Source organism: Phacochoerus africanus, chromosome 6 (assembly GCF_016906955.1).
Source record: "Phacochoerus africanus isolate WHEZ1 chromosome 6, ROS_Pafr_v1, whole genome shotgun sequence".
Classification (NCBI taxonomy): domain Eukaryota; kingdom Metazoa; phylum Chordata; class Mammalia; order Artiodactyla; family Suidae; genus Phacochoerus; species Phacochoerus africanus.
Window position 1 is genome coordinate 118,583,101 of NC_062549.1, and position 23,335 is coordinate 118,606,435.

Here is a 23,335-nt window from a genome sequence, read left to right on the forward strand (position 1 = left end):
AGTATATAAAAAAGATAAATGTAAAGCTTATGAATATAATTTATCTATATCTAATTATATAAAATGTGAATTTCTTTCAGAAAGAGTCTGAAAAGAAACACAAGAAACCATTAATTGGTAGTTCCTCCTAAGAAGTAGGTTTTGGGGGAAAGAAGTTACATACTCTATTTATTATATTTCTACACTGCTTGGTTTTCTTTTCTTTACTCTGAGCATACATTAGGGAACGGAAGACAGTGGCCTTTTACTAAAACAGAACACGGATGAAAGTTAATACAAAAAATTCATGTATTAGGATGTTACACAATTTTGAAAGGTGCAACTGTGAATTCTAGCCTAAGCTTCCTGGGCCCCAAGACATACTGACTTCCACTTCGAAGGCAATATTTCTGGGTCCTACTCTAGCTCTAGTTTCTGGATGAGGAAGAGGATTCCATATATTAAGAGCCAGCAATGATGCAATGATCCCTGCAGTTAGGTTGTCTTATACTAATTATAGATGCGTTTTTTATAATCTTTAATTTGCCTCCTGAAACTCTAGTTTCTCTTTCAGCACAGTTTTTCTTATCCTACTGTGTCAAGGACACAATGATTAACTTTTTTTTTTTTTTTTGTCTTTTTAGGGCTGTACCCCGAGGCATATGGAAAGTCCCAGGCTAGGGGTCAAACTACAGCTGTAGGCCTATGCCACAGCCACAGCATCACAGGATCTGGTCTACACCACAGCTCACAGCAAAGCTGGATCCTTAAACTACTTACTGAGTGAGGCCAGGGATTGAACCCACATCCTCATGGATAGTTGTCAGGTTTGTAACCTGCTGAGCCGTAAAGGGAACTCCATGACGAACTTCTGAAAGTTAATTACGTGCTTACCGAATATTTGTTTCTTTACCTTTGTTACTGGTTAATATCTGGAATCAGTCTCACTGGTGGTTAGGTGGTCTTAACCAGCTAGAAGTCTGTTAGCCAGCAGAAGACTATTATATCTCTCAGTTTCAAAGCCTGTTTCAAGTCTTTGGCAACTAAAATAACCTGCTCTACTTGCCTCCCATTCATGCATTTAACAAATATACACTGGGCTTTATTGTATTCTGAGCTCTGCGCTAAGGAACCAATATAAGAAACAGACCCAAGGGAAATAATTATCTATTATTGTGAGATAATAATCATCTCTCCCTTTAGAGAGCTCTGCTAACTCTCAGATAGTTTCCAGAATGATAGTTTTAACAACACAAATATATAACAACAGATTAATAATGCTTTAACCAAGAAAGGAGTTATCCCTATGAAAACAATACTGAATTTCTTAAAATTGACAGAAACATTCTAGTGCATATCCCTTACCTTGTGTGAGAAGTCCTCTAAATTGCTCAACTGCTTTGTTAACGTCTACTTGGAAAAATTCCCAGAGTTGAATCTTTGGAAAAATATCCTCCCAAATTATTTTTCGAATGCACTGAAAAATTTCAATAGTTAAAAAAATTTGTATGTATGACTGGGTCCCTTTGCTACGCAGCAGAAACTGACAGAGCACTGTAAATCAACTATGCCTGAATGAAAAAGTTTTAAAATATATATTTAAAATCTTACTAAATGTTATTTAGCGTATTAAAAGAAGGCTCTAAATAATTTTCAAGCATACATTTAATGTACACGTTAGCAACTGTGCTATTGGTTTAGTGTGCTGCTCCCCTATACATACTGACATTCATATGATGGTCATTTTCGATCAAAGCAGGTACTCCTCTTTCTTTGTATTTTCCTTCTGCGACACCACAGGATAAATGCCAAAGTGCTCTGTCTAAGACGAAGGCAGGTTTTAAGTGCGGGGAATTCACAAGGTTATATGCACTTTCTGGATGTTCGTGGAGCCATCTACTGTTAGCAGCTTAAAGAAAAAGGAAATACAAAGGAATACCTTGTAATTAAACTGAAGTTAGTATCTATGTTAAGGTTAAAGGTGAAATAAAATGTCACTTACCACTCAGTTTCTTACATATTAGGTATCAACACTTTATAATGATTCTGTGGTATGAAAACAATTTTTTGGCTGTGGTGCCCTATTATCTACTTCATCATACAATTTTTTTTTTCTGTCGTGGTTTTTAATTTGACAACAAACAGGCTCAACACTGATTTATGAACACCACTGGATAACACGTTTATTCCTGTGGTGAAAGTTAAGAAGGGTCTCGTCCTTGGCCGGTTTTGAGGGTCCTTAGCCACTGTATTTTGGAATGCTCCTTCTAAACTTGAAGGTCATCTTCTCCTTGAAGGCACACTGGGCTTCTGCCCTGACTGCAAGTTCTCTGGCCTCCTTAAAGCAGCAAGTTACCTGCATCTTCAGCTCTGTTTAGGCTTTTCAGCATCCAGCTACTAGATTCTAGGGCAGGAGAAGAGCTCCCAACATGTAATCTCCCCAAGAGCTTCTCCTTTTCACTTTTGGTCTCTTGAGTGAGACGGACCTTCTTGGGTCCCACCTCAGCTCTAGGTTCTGTCTCTCACCTATCTTTAGAATGCAAAATGTCATTTATACATTTTTTTCTACATCTCATTTCTTCCTGAAGTTTTTGAGGGGTGGTGGTGGGGTGAGATTCCTTTCTCTGGACCTTTAAATGTGCTTGTATCTCCCCAAAGCCAAGAGTACAAACACACATCTTATCTAAACACAGTTATTTCTATAAGTTTTGCAAAGTCTATTAGGATCAAGACCAAATGTCTGGAAAATCTGACCTGTGGCTTCTGCTTCCACTTTCTCCCCACACTTTCATTCCTTTTCCCACGGCCATCTGCTTCTGCAGCCAGAGCTCCCTGAGATTACCCCAGCCTCCTCATCATGACATTGGTGTTACTTTCTCGTTGTCATCCCTTTGTCTCTACACTTGCCAGTACTGATTGATCCTTCCTTGATTTACAAAACACCTCTTTCTTGATTTACAGAAGGTGTCATTGTCTTCATTGCTTTAAATTTCTCCTCTCTTTTGTGCCCTCTCTTTTCCTTCTCATCTCCTCTACACCTTGGAGGGAGGGTTCTGCGTCTTGGTCCCTCTCTTTCTTTGAACACACCCTGCCTCCTCACACCCACTCTTCTCAGTACCCACATCTCTCAAAGTGGCCCAGGCACACTTATCCATGCATCTGATGCATCCATGCACTGCCTGGGGACAGCATGTTAACACAAAATCCACTCACAGGTCCACATATATCTATACTGAAAATGTGACATATCTCAGGCTCTGTCCTGGGAGCTGGATGTTCTGCAGCAAATACGTGAGAAAGGTTCCTGTCCTCATGGAGTTTTCATTCTAGAGAGGTGTTTTTTGTTTTCATTTTCAATTTTGCTTACACAATCCTGATGGAGAAAAACCCAGTTCTCTCATAGGTACTCTCTTTGCATAGCTAATCTTGAAAGATTAATATGATATTTTGTTTTGACAAGACTGATAAAAGTGAGAAACTTCTGAAAGAGATCGACTCAAAGAATAAAGGTATAGCTTGTATCTTCTTATCCATTTGTATCAGGAAGTTCAGAATCAGAATTAGGCATTTTGCAAATATTTCAAGTATTTACTTAAAAAAAATCAAAGTTATACATGTTTTGTTTATCTTTAGAATGGATAACACCCCCTGAATTCACACTGAGGATAATGAGTGGCTAATGTACATAAAATAAAAAGTAAGAGCAATTATTTAATACCCACCATATGCCAGGAACTACCCGAAGTAGTCAAATGCATTAATTTATTCATCCCCTTGCCCTTCCACAGGATATAAGACACGCTATCATGTTCCCCTGACAGGTGAGGAACCGAGGCAAAGACAGCTAAGTCCCTCAGCCAAAGTCACATAGCCAGGAAAGAACTTAGGCAAGTCTCCCCAGAACCTGCGGTCTAACCACTTTGCTCCAAGTCTGAGGTGAGTGTGGTCATGTCTCATTCGCTTAGGTGAAAACCATTACAATCCATACAGAGTTTTAAAATCATTATTACTTTTAGTTTCATTTATACAGTAAATCATTTAAGTCATTGATTTACTTAGTATTTATTTATACCCAATAATAAACAAACCCTTGAATGAAGACAGGATACATAAGAAACAGAGCTTTGTAATAAAAGCTAAACTGATGATTCACCAAATTTGAAGCAAGGTACTTTTCCTGAGATTTATCATCACAGTCATTGAAATTCCAGATGTAAGAGAAAAATGTCATGATAATTATATCCAATTTGGGTTTTCCTTTCTTAAGAATAAATACTAAGGCAACCCAAACTTTTTAAATGGTAAAACCCTGAGACTTTGTTTCTTATCTCACTTTTATGAAACAAAATCAAGTGTAAAATGAAATAATTCTAAACACTAGGTAATAAAAGCATTTTTTTCTAAATCTACATGAAAGAGGAGACAAACTCCAAGTTATGTCTTTATATCAAAATTAAAAATGAAAGATGGACTTCCAGAGTGGCATAGTAAGGAACCTAGCAGATACTCCTTCCCAGCAAAACAGTTTAAGTAGCAACACTTAGAAAACACAATCGTTTGAAGTCTCTGGTTATTGTCCTAAGGGCATCTGGCACATGCAGAAACATTTACTCAAGAAAATCTACTGATTCTTGGTAAGAATAGCAAAAGTCTGTGCATTTGCACAATGACCTGCTCCCTTTGCCCTGCAACCGCTGTGTGTAATGGAAGGTTACTCCCGGCAGGCCTTTCCCAGTCCAGGGGGCAGTTTCATTCTGGAAGAGGCTGCCTGTGTGTCTCACTCCCTCTCTCTCCAGTTGTGGAAGCTCTAGTCCTGGTTGCACCTGAGGTCCCACCTGTAGGGTAGAAGTCCTACGCCAGCAGTGGGAGGAGAGAATACTGGGGCTCTAATTGCCCCCGAGAGCTGAAGCTTGCTTGTGGGGTGCGAGTCCCACATAGGGAGAGGCAACCAAAAAGACCAGACTGCCACCTCCTGCCTGAGTATGCTGAGAACAGGATGGTCTTGTCCCCAGCTCTGGAACAGCGGTGCAGGTGTTTTGCTCAGCAGGAAAGGCGAGCTTTGAGGATGAAGGGCTCTGACATGAGAGCACTGGATTTATTTGGAATAGCAAGTAGAGATCTCCCTGCCCAAGGGTGTTGTGGAAAATAATGCAGACCTTGGTGGGGAGCACTTGAGAGAAGGCTGGGGGCTCTATGATGCAAGAAAAACATGAGCGCAACCAGAAACTTAATAGAGAGACTCAGGGAAGGACCGCCAAGGAGAGCCTTCCTGGGATCACAGACACCTCCAGGGGCTGGGAGGGCGCGGTACAGGCGCTAGGCTGCACCCACGCAGGAGCACTCCTAGAAGGACACAGGAAAGGCTTGAACACATTCCCCAAACCACAGACACACTCATCAGCAGAGGACAGAAAGTCACGAGCAAAGGGACTTAAACACAACCTCTCATCAAACACCAAGTACACTCCGAGCCAGGTGACTAGAAAGCCAGCCGGAGATATAAATCACATTCCCCTCTGACGATCTGGAAGAACTTGTGTAGGCCCAAGGTTGAGCTGTCTCAGCAGCAGTCAGAGAGGGAACCCCGAGTAACAGTTCTGGTTTGTCTTTTTACATCCTTTTACTGCCGACTGTTTGTATCTTTGAATTTCAAGTGTGTGGCCTGTAGACAGCATATATTCGGATCTTGCTTTTTTTTTTTTTTTTGTCTTTTTAGGGCTGTACCTGCAGCATATATAAGTTCCCAGGCTGGGGACCAAAACCCTGCTGCAGCTGCCGCCCACAGCCACAGCCACGCCAGATCTGAGATGCATCTGTGACCTACACCACAGCTCATGGCAATGCCGGATCCTGAACCCACTGAGTGAGGCCAAGGATCAAACCTGTGTCCTCATGGATACTAGTCAGGTTCCTTACCGCTGAGCCATAATGGGAAATCTGCCCCCCGACTTTCATTTTAAATTGACTCTGAGAATATTTGCCTCTCAAGATATGACTTTCGAGATTCCCTAAGTCTTTTCGACATTCAAAATTTTTACTTTGATGGATTTGAATGTGGCTCTCTTTTGTTAATGTTATTTGGCAGTCTGTGAGTTTTAGGATGTGGAAATTAATGTTGAAGGTTAGGAAGTTTTCAGCCATGATTTCTTTAAGTACTTTTTTTCCATCCTTTCCTATCCTCTGGTATTTCCATGAGGCATATATTCATGGGCTTGAAGATGCCCTACATTTCACTGAAGTTCTGTTCATTTTAATCTTTTTTTCCCCTCTGTTCTTTAGATTGCATAGTCACAGTTCACTAATCTTTTCCTCTGTCAATTTAAATACACTGCTGAACAGCTCCAGTGAATTTTTCATTTTGGTTACTAACTTTTCAACTCCAGAAATCTCATTTATTTTTAATCAAATTTCTATCTATTTATGATAGTCTCTCTTTGATGAGATGGCTTCACCATAGCCTCCTTTACTGCTTCAGCTGGTTTCCTCTAGTTCTTTAAACACATTTATAATATGTGCTTTAAAGTCTATTTCAAGTACACCATCTAGGACTTCTCAAAGGTGATTTCTGTTGCCTGCCTTTTCTTGCATAATGGAGAAAACACACTTTACTGTTTTTTCACATCTCAATTTTGTTAAGTATTGGTGACTCAGATAATATAGATGATCCCATCCCCTCCAGGTCTCTTTGGTTGCTTGTCTGTGACCTGGCTGGACAATTTCAGGGAAGCCTATTTCCCTGATAGGTTGCCATTCAGAAGGTGCAGGCTTGGCCACAGGCAGTCAGCCTGGGATGACGGTGGTTTTTAACAGGGATCTCTTAACTGCCTCTTTCTCTGAACTCTGTTAAGCAGCCTGCTTCCGTGGATATCACACCCAGGAATAACTCTCCTGACTGTGCTATTATTTTTGATAATATTTTGGAGCATGAATTGTTCCACAATATGATCCCATTAAATGTGGGTCCCTTGGCGGGGGTTATCTTTGAGGCCTGTCTCTGAAGTGTGCTCTGACCCTGGATGGCTCCTCTTAGCTCTTTCCCTGGTTCTCTCTGTTAAACTACTAGCTGGCCTATGATCTAGCATCTTTCATGAAGATACCAGCCTCCTCTTGACTGTTTACCACCAAATTCTCCACTATTTACAGCAGTGCTCATAGGCCTGAACCTGCCCATGCCATGGACCAAATAAAGTCGGTTCCATTTGTACTCTGCTTTTACTGCACATCGTGTCCCCTGGACAGAACACCTGTGCCACTGCCCCATAGCTGGGGGGCAGGGATGGTAGCTTTTGGTTTACTCGGCTTACCTCTCCAAGTGTGGAACCTTGATCCCACGAGCAAGCTGGGGCAAGGGTTGGTATATACACATATATACCATATATATATATATATATATATACACATATACATATTTTTTTTTTTTTTGGCCACACACATGGCATGTGGAAGTTCCTGGGCCAGGGATTGAACCTGCATGACAGCAGTGACTTGGGCTGTTGGATACCTAACCCATGGCACCACAAGGGAACTCTAAGGGTCCGGTATTCTTGACCCGCCATGCAGAGGGTAGAACGTTCCCTCTATGAGTGGGGGATGGGTGGAGGAAAGGAGCCCCAGACCCCTCATTTTCTCTTCCTAGATTAGTTCCTGTAATACAGTTCTGGGGTGGGGGGGGTGGTAATGGGAAACACGGGAAGCCTGCCTCTTTCAACCACAGCCCTAGACCTAGAGCCAGGGAGAAAGGGAGTCTGGTGTCCTTGGCAGCACCTGCTAGTAGTCAGCCTATCAGCATTCAGAGCTAGGGTAGGGTGGGGAAGGAGTCAGCCCATCAGCACTCAGAGCTGGGACAGGGTGGGGAGGGGGGAGGTCAGTGGTTCATATGTCATGACTCTCATGACTCTGAAATTCAGTAGTTTTTCTTGAATAAATGTCTCTCCATTTGCCAAATGCCCTTAGGACAATTTTCAGAGACTTTCATTTTTTTTAAATAATTTTCACCAGTTATGGTTGTTTTGCAGGGTAGAGGGCTTATGAAACCCTCACTGTCATTCTGGAAGTTGGTTTCCCCTGGTGAGTAACTTTTTTAATGAGAACCTGTTTCACAGACAGGACATCATGCCATGTGACACGTTTCAAGTAAGGAGGAAGCAAAGTTCATGTCTTTTACATTGCGCAGAATCTCTCAAACGACTCAGAAATATAGTCTCTGACAGAGTCTGTGGCTGTAGCCCAAATTTTAGACTCCTTTTGATTCTTTAGTAAAAGAACTCTCAAGGTTCAGTGGTACACATGGCTGATAAAAGATATACTGCAAGCTCCTTTACAGCTAGGTGTGACAAGAGACAGAATCCAATCTGAGGCAATGTGAGCAGAAGCGATACATACATCAGGTCATGTCCTTAAAAGGTTCTCTTTTCTTATTCCCACTGGGTAGAAGGTGATATCAGGAACTGGAGTGGTCACATCTGATTGAGAGACGGTGGCAAAGTGCTGGAGACAGCAGAGCAGCATGGAAGAACTAGTTCCCTATCACTGCTGGGCTACCACACCAGTCTTGCAATACTACTTAATCTTTTATAAGAAATAATCGTGGAGTTCTGTCATGGCTCAGTGGTTAACGAAACCGACTAGCATCCATGAGGATGCGGGTTCGATCCTTGGCCTTGCTCAGTGGGTTAAGGATCCAGTGTTGCTGTGGGCTGTGGTGTAGGTCACAGACATGGCTCGGATCCCCCATTGCTGTGACTGTGGCTAGGCTGGCAGTTACAGCTCTGATTCGACCCCTAGCCTGGGAACCTCCATATGCCACCGGTACAGCCCTAAAAAGTCAAAAAGACAAAAAAAAAGGACAAAAAAAGACAAAAAAAGAAATAAATGCAATTTTGGTCTTAAGTCACTATATTTTTCTGTCCCTTTACAGCTGCCTAGGCCATATTGTAACTTAGACAATGCCATTATGTGGTTTGATAAATTTGATGTGAATAGTATTATAGATGCCAAAGTAGTTACCAATAGCATCAAATCCTAAAGTGAAGAATACTGAGTTCTTGGATACTAGGAAGTTTTCAGTGTGGACCCTGATGCTTGGTTTCCAGGTGGATATGGAAACAATACGTTTTAGAATGTACTCATTTCTCTGCCTAGCTTCGATTGCTTATTATTATTATAGATTATTATCTATATTGGTGAACCAAATATTTGAGCTTTTAAGGATCTTTATGGTTCCAATGGTTACTTGGAAAATGATTTTATGATAGAGAGATTTTTTTGTTGTTGTTGTTAAATATTTTGTACCACTCAGAATTCCTGTTGTTTACATATGTAAATCAGTGGTTGGTTTCCTGACTTTTGTATATCATGGAAGATAATATGTGCAATGCACACTGGGTTAAACTGAGAGCTGATCATGGCCAGAGGCTTCTCCAGGTGGAGCTGTTCTCACAGACGATGAGAACAATCATGTCCCTGCGGATCACTAGCTGGAAACCTCTGATGTATTTGACAGCATTATATGTTGCTATGAAATCCTGGGATCCAAAATACATTAACTTTTAATAATATCTTTTAACATGTAAATGACAGAATTTTCAAATTTAACTTCCAAAAGTTTTCTAATAATTTTTTTGGTCTTTTTCCAGGGCCATACCCATGGCATATGGAAATTCCTGGACTAGGGGTCCAATCGGAGCTGTAGCCGCCAGCCTACGCCACAGCCACAGCAACATTGGATCTGAGCCACATCTGCAACCTACACCATAGCTCATGGCAACCCCGGATCCTTAACCCACTAAGTGAGGCCAGGGATCCAACCCACATCATCATGGATGCTAGTTAAATGTTCACTAACTGCTGAGCCATGATGGGAACTCTTCTAATAATTTTTTCTTTAGATGTCATTCAGTTTTTTGTTTTTTCCAAGTATATGCTATAATACCAAAGCTGTTGCTGTACAAGGTTCATTAATTGGTCTGGAAAGTATTAACACCGTACAAGCTGAAATATGCAGTCTTTTCTATGATCACGTTCCTGTTTTTCTAATCATCACATATCAAATACTTATATATTGATTGTACCTTCAACTCACACTGTTTTCTTTGAAGTAAAAAAAATTGATTTTGAAATTGAAGGACATCTAATGGTCACTTGTGTCTTCAGACTTTATGTTATTTAAAACAGCAAGGTTTGAAATAATTAGAATATTCTCATCAAAATCAACAGAGATAATTAAGAAAGCTCATACCAGTATGGTTGTAGACAACATCAGTAATACAGAGCATATTCCACTCCTTTTTCAACTTTTCCACTAGCTGCCCAACATCAGTCCAGGTGTACTTTTTATTAGGTCTTGAAAAATCAGGATTTAATTCTAACTGATCAGCAAGGGAGTAGCATGACCTAGATAGTCCCAGAGTTTGCAACGGGGTTAAATGAATCATGTTGTAGCCTGCAATGAAAGAAAAGAAAGACCATTATAAGAAAAAAAATACCTAAAACTAAACAAAATTTAAGGTCAAATTTCCATAGGTAATTCTTTTTTTTTTCTTATTAGGGCCACACTCTCAGCATGTGGAAATTCCCAGGCTAGGGGTCGATTCAGAGCTGCATCTGCCAGCCTACACCACAGCCACAGAAACACCAGATCTGAGCCGCATCTGCAACCTACACTGAAACTTTTGGCAATGCTGGATCCTTAACCCACTGAGCAAGGCCAGGGATCGAATTTGTATCCTCATGCTCTTGCATCCTCACATCCTCTTAACCCGCTGAACCACAACAGGAACGCCTCATAAGTAAATCTAAATGGCAAGACAACCATACTACCAGAATAGGAGTTAAAAACTTGGGTTCAAATCCTAGCTGTTCCACAAGTGACTTTGAGCAAGTCTATTTAAATCTTTCAAAATATCAGTGTCATCCAAGTCATGGATAATGAGATAATGCATTTGATAAAAATCACACAGTGCCTAGTAACTATTAAGGTTCAACTTATATTTCTTTAAGAACCTTTGTTCCCCCCACCCCCCCGCCTCCCCAGCATATGGAGTTCCTGGGCCAGGGATCAGATCTGAGCTGCAGTTGCAACCTAAGCTGCAGCTGTGGCAACATGGGATCCTTAACCCACTGTGCTGGGCCAGGACCAAACCTACGTCCCAGTACTCCCAAGACACTGCTGATCCAGTTGTGCCACAGCAGGAACTCCCAATTTATATATAAATTTTTTCAGAGCTACAGCTGAGGCATATGGAAGTTCCCAGGCTAGGGGTCGAATCAGAGCTGCAGCTGCCAGCCTATACCACAGCCACAGCAATGCCAGATCCGAGCCACATCTGTGAACTACACCAGGCAGTTCCAGATCCTTAACCCATGGAGCGAGGCCAGGGATAGAGACCGCATCCTCATGGATACTAGTTGGGTTTGTTATAGCTGAGCCACAACGGGAACTCCCTTAATTTATATTTCTTGAATGGATATATTAACACATAGAAAATATACGCTATGCAAGTATACGAATACATCTTTCTCCTAGTTTTAATGTTCCGTAGTACTTGTACTCTGTTCTCGTCATGTCCATGAACTTCTGATTGCTCCCTCACTCTATTATTCAGCTGAACGTAGAAAATTAACATTACCCTTTACTTAAAAGTAAAATGCAAGTTAAGTTCCATTCTACTCTTGGTATATATGGCAACATTATGCTTTTCACATATACAGTTAATCAACGTTGAATTAAAATTACATATAATGACAATACATTTCCAACACATTCTAGTAGTGTACTACTAATTTTTATGTCAGAGTCTTAGAAATAATAATCTCTTTTTATCACAGTTCCTTAATTTATTAAATCAAACCAAATAATCTGTCATTTTATAGGTTAAAAATGGTCAAGTATGAACAATCTCATATGGTTCTATCAATTTATATATACTGTCTTTTTAGGGCTGTACTCATGGCATAGGGAGGTTCCTAGGCTAGGGGTTCAATTAGGACCTGTAGCCATCAGTCTACACCACAGCCACAGCAACACCAGATCCGAGCTGCATCTCTGACCTACACCACAGCTCACGCAACGTTGGATCCTTTAACCTACCGAGCAAGGCCAGGATCGAACCTGCATCCTCATGGATGTTAGTCAGATTCATTTTCCCTGAGCCAGGATGGGAACTCCTGGTTCTATTAATTTATATTACTAAAGAAATGAAATTAAAGGAGAATCAAAGCCTTTGAAATCTGTATCACAGAGGATAAGTACATTTATTTTTTAAAAGAAGAAAAGAAGGAAAGCTGACATTACCTGATTCCTTTGCAACCCTAAGTCTGCTTTCCCATTCATCAAAGGGTCCCATACACTTGGCTAAAAACGTCTGGAGAGTAACACAGTCCAAGGGTAACACATGGTTATCAGCACCAACACGTAAAATAGGATCCACAACTATGTAACCCCCACCACTTTTCTCATTTCTAAAGAAAAAACAAAACAGAAACTTCTCAATTAATGATAGGAAAAGAAAAAAATTCTCATCTTTTAGCCTGACTCTCTAACTGGAAAGTAAATTGCCCCATTTAAAAATATATTTCTAAGCACATTAAAATCATTTAAAAAGTTGCAATAAAGCTCCATAAAAAGCCACATTTTATCCTTTTCCAATTTCTATATAATGACATATTATAATATATATAGCTAATAATATTGCTTTAAGGAAAAATAAATGCATTAAATCTATCAGTAATAAGGGCACTCAAGTAAATAGCATCCTCTAATCAGGTTATATGAAAAGACTACTAATGCCTTTACTTAAAATAATAATAATAATACTTTGAATATGCAATGAGGCTTATGATTATTTCCTAAAAACTCAAGAACCATATCTATTTGCATCTCAAGAAAGTCCTATAAAAATTGCACTGCTATGGTTCATACAGTAACTTTCTACAAGTTAGATAACTTCAAGTCATAGAATAAATTAACTTTTTTTTTTCACATACAGAACACTTGACTTACCCTTGAAGGAAGTAATACTGAAATGATCCAGCTTGTTGAAGATTAAGTTTACAGTATTTATCAGAATCATCTTCTCTTTCTGTGGGATTTTCCCATTCCAAGGAACGAAATTTTTCACGATTAAATGCTTCCCCAGGAAATGGGTAATTGGTATACACGGTAACTGGTTTTCCCTGCAAAGTTGGGCCTAACCGGAACTGCAGTTCAAACCCTAAACAAAAAGCACGTTTTAATAAACTCACTGTAGGACTTAATTACCACAGTAAAAAGATATTTTATTGAGAGTAGTATAAACAATGATTTCTCAACTACGTTTAAAAGAACTCCAAATATTTCATGCTGATTTTGCAACCACACTGCATTCCAATTTAGCTTGTTTTTGTATTTAACATATAGTCTTCATCATAGACCCGTCTGCTCTATACTGTCCATCTCTTCTCCTGGAAACCAAAGCGGCTACTTTGAGATATGCCACTTCTTACAGGATCCAATTTCCCACGAATCCTCATTCCCTGCCAGCCCTCCACCTCAACTTCCTGAATCGACTGACCAGAAGTGGGGATCTAACCAGAGACCTTTGCTGGTATTTTTCAAACTGCAGGAGAGAAAGTGAGTTTTTCTGTGGCATCAGAATATGCGATAGTATGTGAAACTTGGGAGGTATCAGGGGACAACTATTTCATGTTGTCAGTTTCCTTGAGGGAAGTCAGTCTCTAGAGAGGCAGAATTCAGATTTCTAACAGGAGGTCTAGAGACAGTTGAGATCTTGATACCAGTTTTTCCTAGTATCAGGTTCTATCCTCTGGGTCAAATCCAGAGGTATGGCAATGGAGGGTTAACAGGGGGCTGTGTGGAGCTGAGTGCTGCGGAACTCTTGATTTACGGTGTTCGCTGACTTCTGGGGGAAAACAATCTCACTATAGTCAATCTCTAGCTACCAAAATCACATCATTGAACATGGAACTGGAAGAGATATGCATGATCATTCTTAGGAGTTAACACAAGCAACTTCAGCATACTACTGCCTATATTCCTACTCTTTTTCTTTTTTTTAGGGCCACTCCTGCAGCATTTGGAAGGTCCTGGGCTAGGGGTCGAATCCAAGAGCTCCAGCTTCCAGCCTATGCCACAGGCACAGCAATGTGGGATCCAAGCTTCATCTGTGACCTACACCACAGCTTGGTGCAACACAAGATCCTTAACCCACTGAGCAAGGCCAGGGATTGAACCCACGTCCTCATGGATACTAGTCAGGTTCTTATTGCTGAGCCACAACAGGAACTCCCATATTCCTACTCTTCATGGTTTACTTACTTAAGCCTTTCTTGGAATTCTGAAAGCCAAAACAGTCTCACTTTTGCCTTAGGCTATTTCTATTAAAATATATCTGAGGAGTTCTTGCTGTGGCTCAGTGGTAATGACCCTAACTAGTATCCATGAGGATGCTGGTTCAATCCTGGCCTTCCTCAGTGGGTTAAGGATCTGGCATTGTCGTGAACTGTGGTGTAGATCGCAGATGTAGCTTGGATCTGGCATTGCTGTGGCTGTGGCATAGGCTGGCAGCTATAGCTCTGAATCAACCCCTAGCCGAGGAACTTCCATGTGCTGTGGGTACGGCCCTAAAAAGACACACACACACAAATATATATATACATATGTATATACACACACACGTGTATATATACATACACACATACGTATATACAAATATATATATATACACACACACATACGTATATACTTCTGTACTGTATTACAAAGTATTTTTGCCATAAGAGGAGAAAAATTAAAAATTAACCAATTACTACCATAACTTTACTATGAAAGAAAAATTTTTATTGGTTCAAGACAGACCTTAAACCTTGATGATGATTACCAGAATGTGGAAATTCTGATTTTAGTAAAGTCTACTATAAATATTTCTTGTATGCATTTTAAATATGGGTGCAGCATTTTAATTAATAATAGGCAATAATTGATGAAGCAGGAAAATTTAATTCTGCTGTTTATAATCTTTAAGCTTAAGGAATTTTTTTTTTTTTTTTTTTTAGCACCTATGGCATGTGGAAGTTCCTAGGCTAGGGATCGAGTTGGACTTGCAGCTGCTGGCCTATGCCACAGCCACAGCAACACCAGATCCGAGCTGCATCTGTGACTTACACCACAGCTCACGGCAATGCCGGATCCTGAGCAAGGCCAGGGATCGAACCTGCATCCTCATGGATACTAGCTGGATTCATTTCTGCTGTACCACAACAGGAAGCCCCTTAAGGAACTTTTTGAAACAAGAAATACAGCAATGTTTATACTTTTGATGCTTAATTTGTTAAAAATCCAACAAATTAGTAAAAACTTATGTGCTGAGTGAATATGATGTAATGGGCAACAAAAAAGACAATGACCTTTGCCTTTGTGAAGCTTGAGTTCTAAAGGGGAAAGGCAGCCATTAAACAGTGGACAAATACGGCACAAATGAACTTAACTACAAAATAGAAACAGGACTCACAGACATAGAGGATAGACTTGGGGTTGCCGAGGGGGAAGGGAAGGACTGGGAGTTTGGGGTTAGTAGATGAAAACTATTATACAGAGAATGGTTAAACGAGAAGGTCCTACTGCAGAGCACAGGGAACTATGTTCAATATCATGTGATAAACCATAATGGAAGAGAATATGAAAAAGAATATATATAACTGAATCACTTTGCTGTACACCTGAAACTAACACAACATTGTAAATCAACTATGCTTCAAAAAAAAATAAAACTAAAAAAAAAATAAACAGTGGACATGACAAATAAGAAAAAGTAGCATGTCAGAAATGGATGAATGCTGAGACAAAAATCGGAGCAGTGTAAGGAAAATGGGGGGGGAGGAGGGTAATGGTGAGGAGACGGTGGCTAGTAACTTTAAAGAGGATGGCTATTGAGAAGCTGAAGGGCTCGAGAGAAGTGAGGGAGGTGTTGCAGGGCTACCCATGGCCTTGCAGGGAAAGTGCTGACCAAATTAAGGAAACAGAGAGCCCAAAGGACCTGGGGCGGAAGCATGCCTGGTGGTTCCAGAAATGACAAGAAGCTCAGTTTGGCGAGATCGAAGTAAGCTTGGGGAGGAAGAGTAGGATATGAGGAAAGAAAGGTAACAGGGGAGCCAGATCATGCAGAGACTTGCAGGCCATTGTAATATTTTGGCTTCTTCATGGACTGAAATGAGCCAGTGAACAATTCTGAGCAGAGGAGTGACATGACCTAACTTGTGTATTAAAACTCTCATTCTGAGAGTCCCCTGGTGGCCAAGAGGTTCAAGGATCCAGCATTGTCAATACTGTGGCATGGGTCTGATCCCTGGCCCAGGAACTTCTGCATCTCATGGACGTGGCCAAAAAAATAAAAACATTTAAAATATATATATATATATATCATTCTGAAGATGTCTGCTTCTGGCCATAATGGAATAAATGGTGCTGGACTTGCCCTCTGCTGAAAAACTAAAAGAACTATATGAGACAACTGTCTTCGGAAACAGAGAAGGACGGTGATGCCTGAGAGAAGAGTGATTTCTATGAACTCTGTGGCTTTCAGACGAGGGCACCTTTCTGGCCTGGGTCATGGTGTAGGAACAGTAATTTTAAGGGGTTGAGGAGACACAGATTAGAGTTTGGGGACTGTGAAGAGTATAATTTTCAGGCAAGAAGGGAGCTATGCAAAGAAAGAGCTCCAGAAACCTACTTAGAGTCATTTTGAGTCTGCCTGAATACTAAACTGTACATGAACAGGGTTTGACTACATGAGGCTAGGCAAAGAGTGGGAGCTGTAAACCGAACAACTGCCAGAGCTCACTCAGGCCTGGGGTACATTACAATTTTTAAGCAGTTATAGTTAAGAGACCTCTTGAACATCGGTTGTATTCAGAAAAGTTATGTCTTGGAGTCCCTTCATGGCTCAGTGGGTAACAAACCCAACTAGGATCCATGAGGATGCAGGTTCAATCCCTGGCCTTGGTCAGTGGGTTGAGGCTCCAGTGTTGCTGTGGCTGTGGTGTTGGTTGCAGACACAGCTTGGATCCCATGTTGCTGTGGCTGTGGTGCAGGCCACATGGATGTTGATCCAGTAGACAAAGAAGAACATCAGTTATCACAACTGTATTCCATACATTCAAAAAGTTAAGTCAAGACACAAAAAATATTACAGGGAAAAGAGATACAAGTCAAACTTTTAGAGAAGAAAACTATAGAAAAACACAGAGGATGGAATTCACAGATGTTGAGACATAGCAAAAAAAAAAAATGATTCGTGAATTTCAAGACACAGGAGTAGAAACTATACAGAGAAAACAGAGAGAAAAATAATCTAAAAAATTGAAGAGCATTAGTGATCTTTTGGACAATTCAAGTGGCTTAACATAAAGGTCATCAGAGTCCTCAAACGAGAGAAAGAAAGGGAACATAAATTATTTGAAGAAATAATGGGTAAACAATTCCTAAATTTGATGAAAACAACATTTATAGATCCGAGAAGCTCAACAAATCCCCTATACGAGAAATATGAGAAATATGAAGAAAATCACACCAGGGAACATCAAAATCAAAGTGTTCAAAACCAGTGACAAAGATAATATCCTACAAGCAGCTGGGGTGGGGGTGTGTGCATGGGGCGGAGGAGGAGAAGACAGCATGTACAAAGGAAAAAGGATGACAGCAGATTTCTTACAGGAAACAATGCACGCAAGAAGAGACTGGAGCATCATCTTTGAAAGTACTAAAAGATTTAAACTGTCAGTATAGGCATTTTTTTTTTTTTTTTGCTTTTTCAGGTTGCACTCATGGCATATGGAAGTTCCCAGGTGAGGGGTTGAATTGGAGGACAGCTGCCAGCTTACACCACAGCCACAGCAACGTGGGATCCGAGCCACATCTGTGACCTTTGCCACAGCTCCTGACAACACTGGACCTCCCCCACCCACTGAATGAGGCCAGGGATTGAACCTTCAACCTCATGGATACTAGTTGGATTGGTTTCTGCTGCGCCACAGTGGGAACTCCCAGGATAGAACTCTATACCTGGTGAAAATATCTTTCAAAAACCAAGGTGACACAAGGTGATAAGAGCCAGGCTTTTCGCTATCATAGAAAGATGCCACAAATAAGCAAGGGGGGGCAGCTGCAATGAACCCCACTGTGGTGGGTGTGAATCAGAGATATCAGTATGAACTACTTATTTACATATAAAGAGTGTCTGTTTGGTTCAAGGGAAATTCTTAAATGGAGAATATGTAGATATGTTTCAGTCATATCTAAAATTGTTCTTTGGGAGAAGTAAACCCCTCACAGCGATGGTCATCAGATGGTAAATTCTACACCACAATATTAATCTTTAAACACTGGGTAAGATATTCTTTGTGAAGGAAAGATTTCAGTGAAAGATATTAACATAATGCTGGACTCTTCCAATTTATTCTAATCCAACTAAGTATTTCTATATTTGCCTAAAGAAATAAAAATGCTGTTTTGTACACTGCAATATGGATAATATGAGGGAATGGATGTTCTAGGCATTCCTGGAAAAAATTATAATCTAGTAATAAGTACTGCTAACTATATTCCTGGATTGGACCAAAATGTAGATATAAATGTATTCAAAGTAAGTGGATTTAGCAAGTAAGAAACAAATTATTCAAATGGGGTTAATAAGTAACCTTGTAAAATTAGGGAACTCACTGTAACTTCTCACATTCTATAGTAAAACTAATAATTTTTTCCAAGTGGCTACATATACAAATTTTTCTATAAAGCAATTTGGTACAAGTATACTAAAAGTGCTAATAAGCTTCATTTTTTTTTTTGCTTTTTTTTTAAGGCTGCATTTGTGGCATATGGAGATTCCCAGGCTAGGGGTCGAATTGGAGCTACAGTTGCTGGCCTACACCACAGCCACAGCTATGCCAGATCTGAGCCGAGTCTGTGATCCATACCACAGCTCATGGTAACACTGGATCCTTAACCCACTGAGCAAGGCCAGGGATCGAACCTGTAATCTCATGGTTCCTAGTCAGATTCACTTCCACTGTGCCACAACGGGAACTCCAGCTTTACATTTTTGAGTCAGTAATTTCACAGACATATATTTCCTGAGGTATTAACCAGTGATGTAGACATAGATCATACAGAGCTGTGCACATCACAGTTTTGTTTGTTACACTTCAATAAACTTACAACCAACTAAATATCTAGTGTTGAGAGTGATTAAATAAACTGTGGTACAAACTACGGTATTCTGAAAGCTGGAATATTATAAAGTCATTATAAATAATATTATCAAAAGACATTTAAGAGTTCCCGTCATGGCGCAGTGGTTAACGAATCTGACTAGGAACCATGAGGTTGCGGGTTCGGTCCCTGCCCTTGCTCAGCGGGTTAACGATCCGGCGTTGCCGTGAGCTGTGGTGTAGGTTGCAGACGCGGCTCGGATCCTGCGTTGCTGGGGCTCTGGCGTAGGCTGGCGGCTACAGCTCCGATTCGACCCCTAGCCTGGGAATCTCCATATGCCACGGGAGCAGCCCAAAGAAATAGCAAAAAGACAAAAAAAAAAAAGATATTTAATAGCATGATTACTTTCATTCTGTTTTTTTTTTTTTTTACATTTTATGCATCTTATAGATCTTTTGAAATATTTTCTGGAAAAAAGTATGGCTGAAATGTGACAGTAAGCAGGAAGACAGCATTCACACACCATAATACTACAAGCAGGTTTCAAAATTGTTTAGAGTCTAAACCTGATTTTATTTTGCAACAAAAAGCACAGAAAAAAGACCATTTATACTGTTCTATAATTTTATAATTGGGGGAACATTATTTTAAAATTAGAGCTACGGAGTTCCCATCATGGCGCAGTGGTTAACGAATCCGACTAGGAACCATGAGGTTGCGGGTTCGATCCCTGGCCTTGCTCAGTGGGTTAAGGATCTGGTGTTGCCGTGAGCTGTGGTGTGGGTCACAGACGTGGCTCGGATCCCGAGTTGCTGTGGCTCTGGTGTAGTCCAGCAGCTACAGCTCCGATTAGACCCCTAGCCTGGGAACCTCCATATGTCTGGGAGCGGCTCAAGAAAAAGCAAAGAGACAAAAAAAAAACAACAAAAAACAAGAGTTACAATTATAAAGAAATAGACTGAGAAGTAATTGCCCAAAGAATTAAAGTATGAAATTTTAATACTTAATGATTATTAGAATCATAAATATCTACATCTTTGTAAGAATGATGAAAATTCATTACAGAAGTAATGGTGTCATTTTGAACAAGTACAAATATCAGAGATTAGCTGTCTCAGCACAGCTAAACAACCTGTCCCCTGCTCAGCTTATACAAATATTGTTTTTATAATTACACAAGGATTCAGAGAACTTGTAGTACAAAGGTTAAAATGCATCTAAAATATCTCGAACAGTTTTTGGATCAGTGGCCTATGCTCAGTAAAAAAAAAAAAGACAAGCAGTTTCTAAATATGAATATTTATTTATTTATATAATATATATGCATGATGATTTAATAGGTTATATAAATTATAAAACACAAAAATAAAGATAAGATATAAATAAAGTGTTTTAAATAACTAATTTATCAATGGATAGAAAAAATCTTTTAGCTCTCACGAAAAATTAATATTGATATCTGTCTGAAAGCAAGGTAACTGAATTTCATTAACTTTAAAAACCTTGGTTTAATATTTTGTGATAAAGTAATTTAAGTATTCCAAGTTCTGTTTATTTTGATACTTGATTTAATGGTCTCAGATTTGAAAAAATACCACACAAAGATACTCAAATCCCAATGGATAAAGTCTTAGTGTCAGTGTTTACTAATCCATGACCTTAGCTTTTCTTTTCTTTTCTTTATTTTCTTAGAACTGCACCTGTGGCATATGGAAGTTCCCAGGCTAGGGATGGAATTGGAGCTGCAGCTGCTGGCCTATGCCACAGCCACAAATGCCAGATCCAAGCCACGTCTGCAACTTACCCCACAGCTCACAGCGATGCTGGATCCTTAACCCACTGAGCAAGGCCAGGGATCAAAGCTGTGTCCTCATAGATCCTAGTTGGGGTTGTTAGCCACTGAGCCACGAAGGGAACTCCGCTAGTTGGGTCCTTAACCCAGTGAGCCATAATGGGACCTCCCATGACATTAACTTTTCAATCCCATTCGCCAATTATATTTTTGTAGAAATGTGCTAGTAAATATGTAGATTTCCCTGACATACTATATCAATTGTTTCATAAGCTAATCAAAACATGTCTCATACTTATAAGTGTTACTAAAAAATGTATATTCAAAATGCTCTTGCTGTAGCAAGGGTTGGCCAACTATACTCAGCCTACTACTTCTTTCTGTAAATAGTTTTATTGGAACACAATCACATCACTCATTTATGTATTATCTATGGCTGCCTTCTTGGTACAAAGGCAGAGTTAAGTAGCTGCAACAGCAAGCAGATGGACTGCAAATCTGAAAATATTTGTTATCTGAAACCTTAACAGGAAAAAAAAAATGTGCCAAACTCTGTTTTATAGCGTCAATTTCCATCAAAAAGTAAACTTTCTCAATCACCTCAGAGTTGGACTGTGTTTATTTTTCTGAGAATATTTTCTCAGTATTATACTATTGAGTTTCACGTCAGACTTGAAAAGGACAAATCTCAAAGAGCAAATTTCAAACACTTCTAACTCATCTTTAAGTCTGATAATCTCTTGAAGTGAAAGAGGCATTTATGGTTACACTGCCTCTTGTGACAAAGTACTGTATAGACTCTACTATTGGAGTTCCCGTCATGGCGCAGTGGTTAACGAATCCGACTAGGAACCATGAGGTTGCGGGTTCGATCCCTGCCCTTGCTCAGTGGGTTAACGATCTGGCGTTGCCGTGAGCTGTGGTGTACGTTGCAGATGCAGCTCGGATCCCGCGTTGCTGTGGCTCTGGCGTAGGCCGGTGGCTGCAGCTCCGACTGGACCCCTAGCCTGGGAACCTCCATATGCCGCAGGAGCGGCCCAAGAAAAGGCAAAAAAGACATACACACAAAAAAGACTCTACTATTGAAGATAATATAACTTGAATATCTGCCTACGTTGGCTTGGGTAAAAGTGTTATTCATGGCAATATACTGCAAGTAAACCAGTGATAGTGTGACTGTCAACCTTTTAGACCTGTAACTTCCACTCTTCCCTAAGAATAAATTTTTGTTTGTTTATGATACATAGACATAGGAACGGAGAGCATCAATGTCAATTTGTAATACTAGCAAAATTCAATTACTTTTTAAAATAAAAAATAGGGAGGCAGATGGATAGAGAGAAAAGAAAGAAAAATAAAAACAAATCCTACATTCTCTTTCTATATAGAAATAGATCAGTGCATACTCCCAAGTGTGTATATGTATATATGTGTGTGTGTGTACTATATATGTATATAGATAAATCTTTCTATCTTTCCACTCTGTAGACCACTAATCCAAATCCCTGAAACTAAATTTTTATGTACAGTAAATGAATTATCAGAATACCTAGAGTATGTCAGCTTCCATAATTAATTGCTCAGTTTGCTAAAATTAGCTTAGCGCAGCAGTACATGGTGTGGGTATCTTATTCCTCATATACTAGGAATACTTTACTCAGATTAGCCTTAGCCCTCCTGCAGGCAACTAAACTAGCAAGATGAGCAATTAAACTCAGTTTGTTACCATAAACTAAGTTTTTCTACCTTGTCCCCTCCGCTAGATGTATACAAACGAGACTCCTAATCAAGGAACCTTTATAAATATGTTCTTTTAGAAAGGAAAAATTGAAATTTGACCAACCTTTGGTAAAAGAATGGAAGATGGGGAGTAATGATTTTACTCATTATTCTGCTACTAAATGAGATAGGAAGTAAAGGAGAGGGCTCTGATTTGGCCCCCAAAGATAATTATTTGGTCTTGTACTTGTTAAATTAGAAGAGTCTATAGAAATATTGGCCTTAAAAATGAGGAGGAATCCTTGCTTAAGGAAAAGTAAAAAGGAAAGAAAAATGAAGAAGGGCATGATAAAAGAACCAAAAATTGCCAGAGCTTTTCTTCATACCTAATTGTCCACCAATTCCTATGAATTTTAAAATTTCTCCTACTCTGTCCTCTCTTTTCTTTCAACCCTGATGTAGTTAAACCATGTTTTTAAAATACCCTTCTTGGAATTCCCATTGTGGCACAGTGGAAACGAATCCGACCAGGAACCATGAGGTTGGAGGTTCGATCCCTGGCCTCGCTCAGTGGGTTAAGGATCTGGCATTGCTGTGGCTGTGGTGTAGGGCCAGCACTGTAGCTCCGATTGGATCCTTAGCCT

At 39.9% G+C, this 23,335-nt stretch overlaps 1 protein-coding gene across 1 annotated transcript in view; it reads right to left on the bottom strand.

The window, feature by feature from the left end:
- Window positions 1–23,335, bottom strand: part of AGL (amylo-alpha-1, 6-glucosidase, 4-alpha-glucanotransferase) — a 78,477-nt gene that overhangs the window by 51,610 nt on the left and 3,532 nt on the right. The window contains 5 exon segments of the mRNA XM_047785215.1: window positions 1,345–1,456; window positions 1,707–1,888; window positions 10,217–10,420; window positions 12,272–12,438; window positions 12,980–13,190. Of these exon segments, the coding sequence (XP_047641171.1) occupies window positions 1,345–1,456; window positions 1,707–1,888; window positions 10,217–10,420; window positions 12,272–12,438; window positions 12,980–13,190 (876 nt within the window).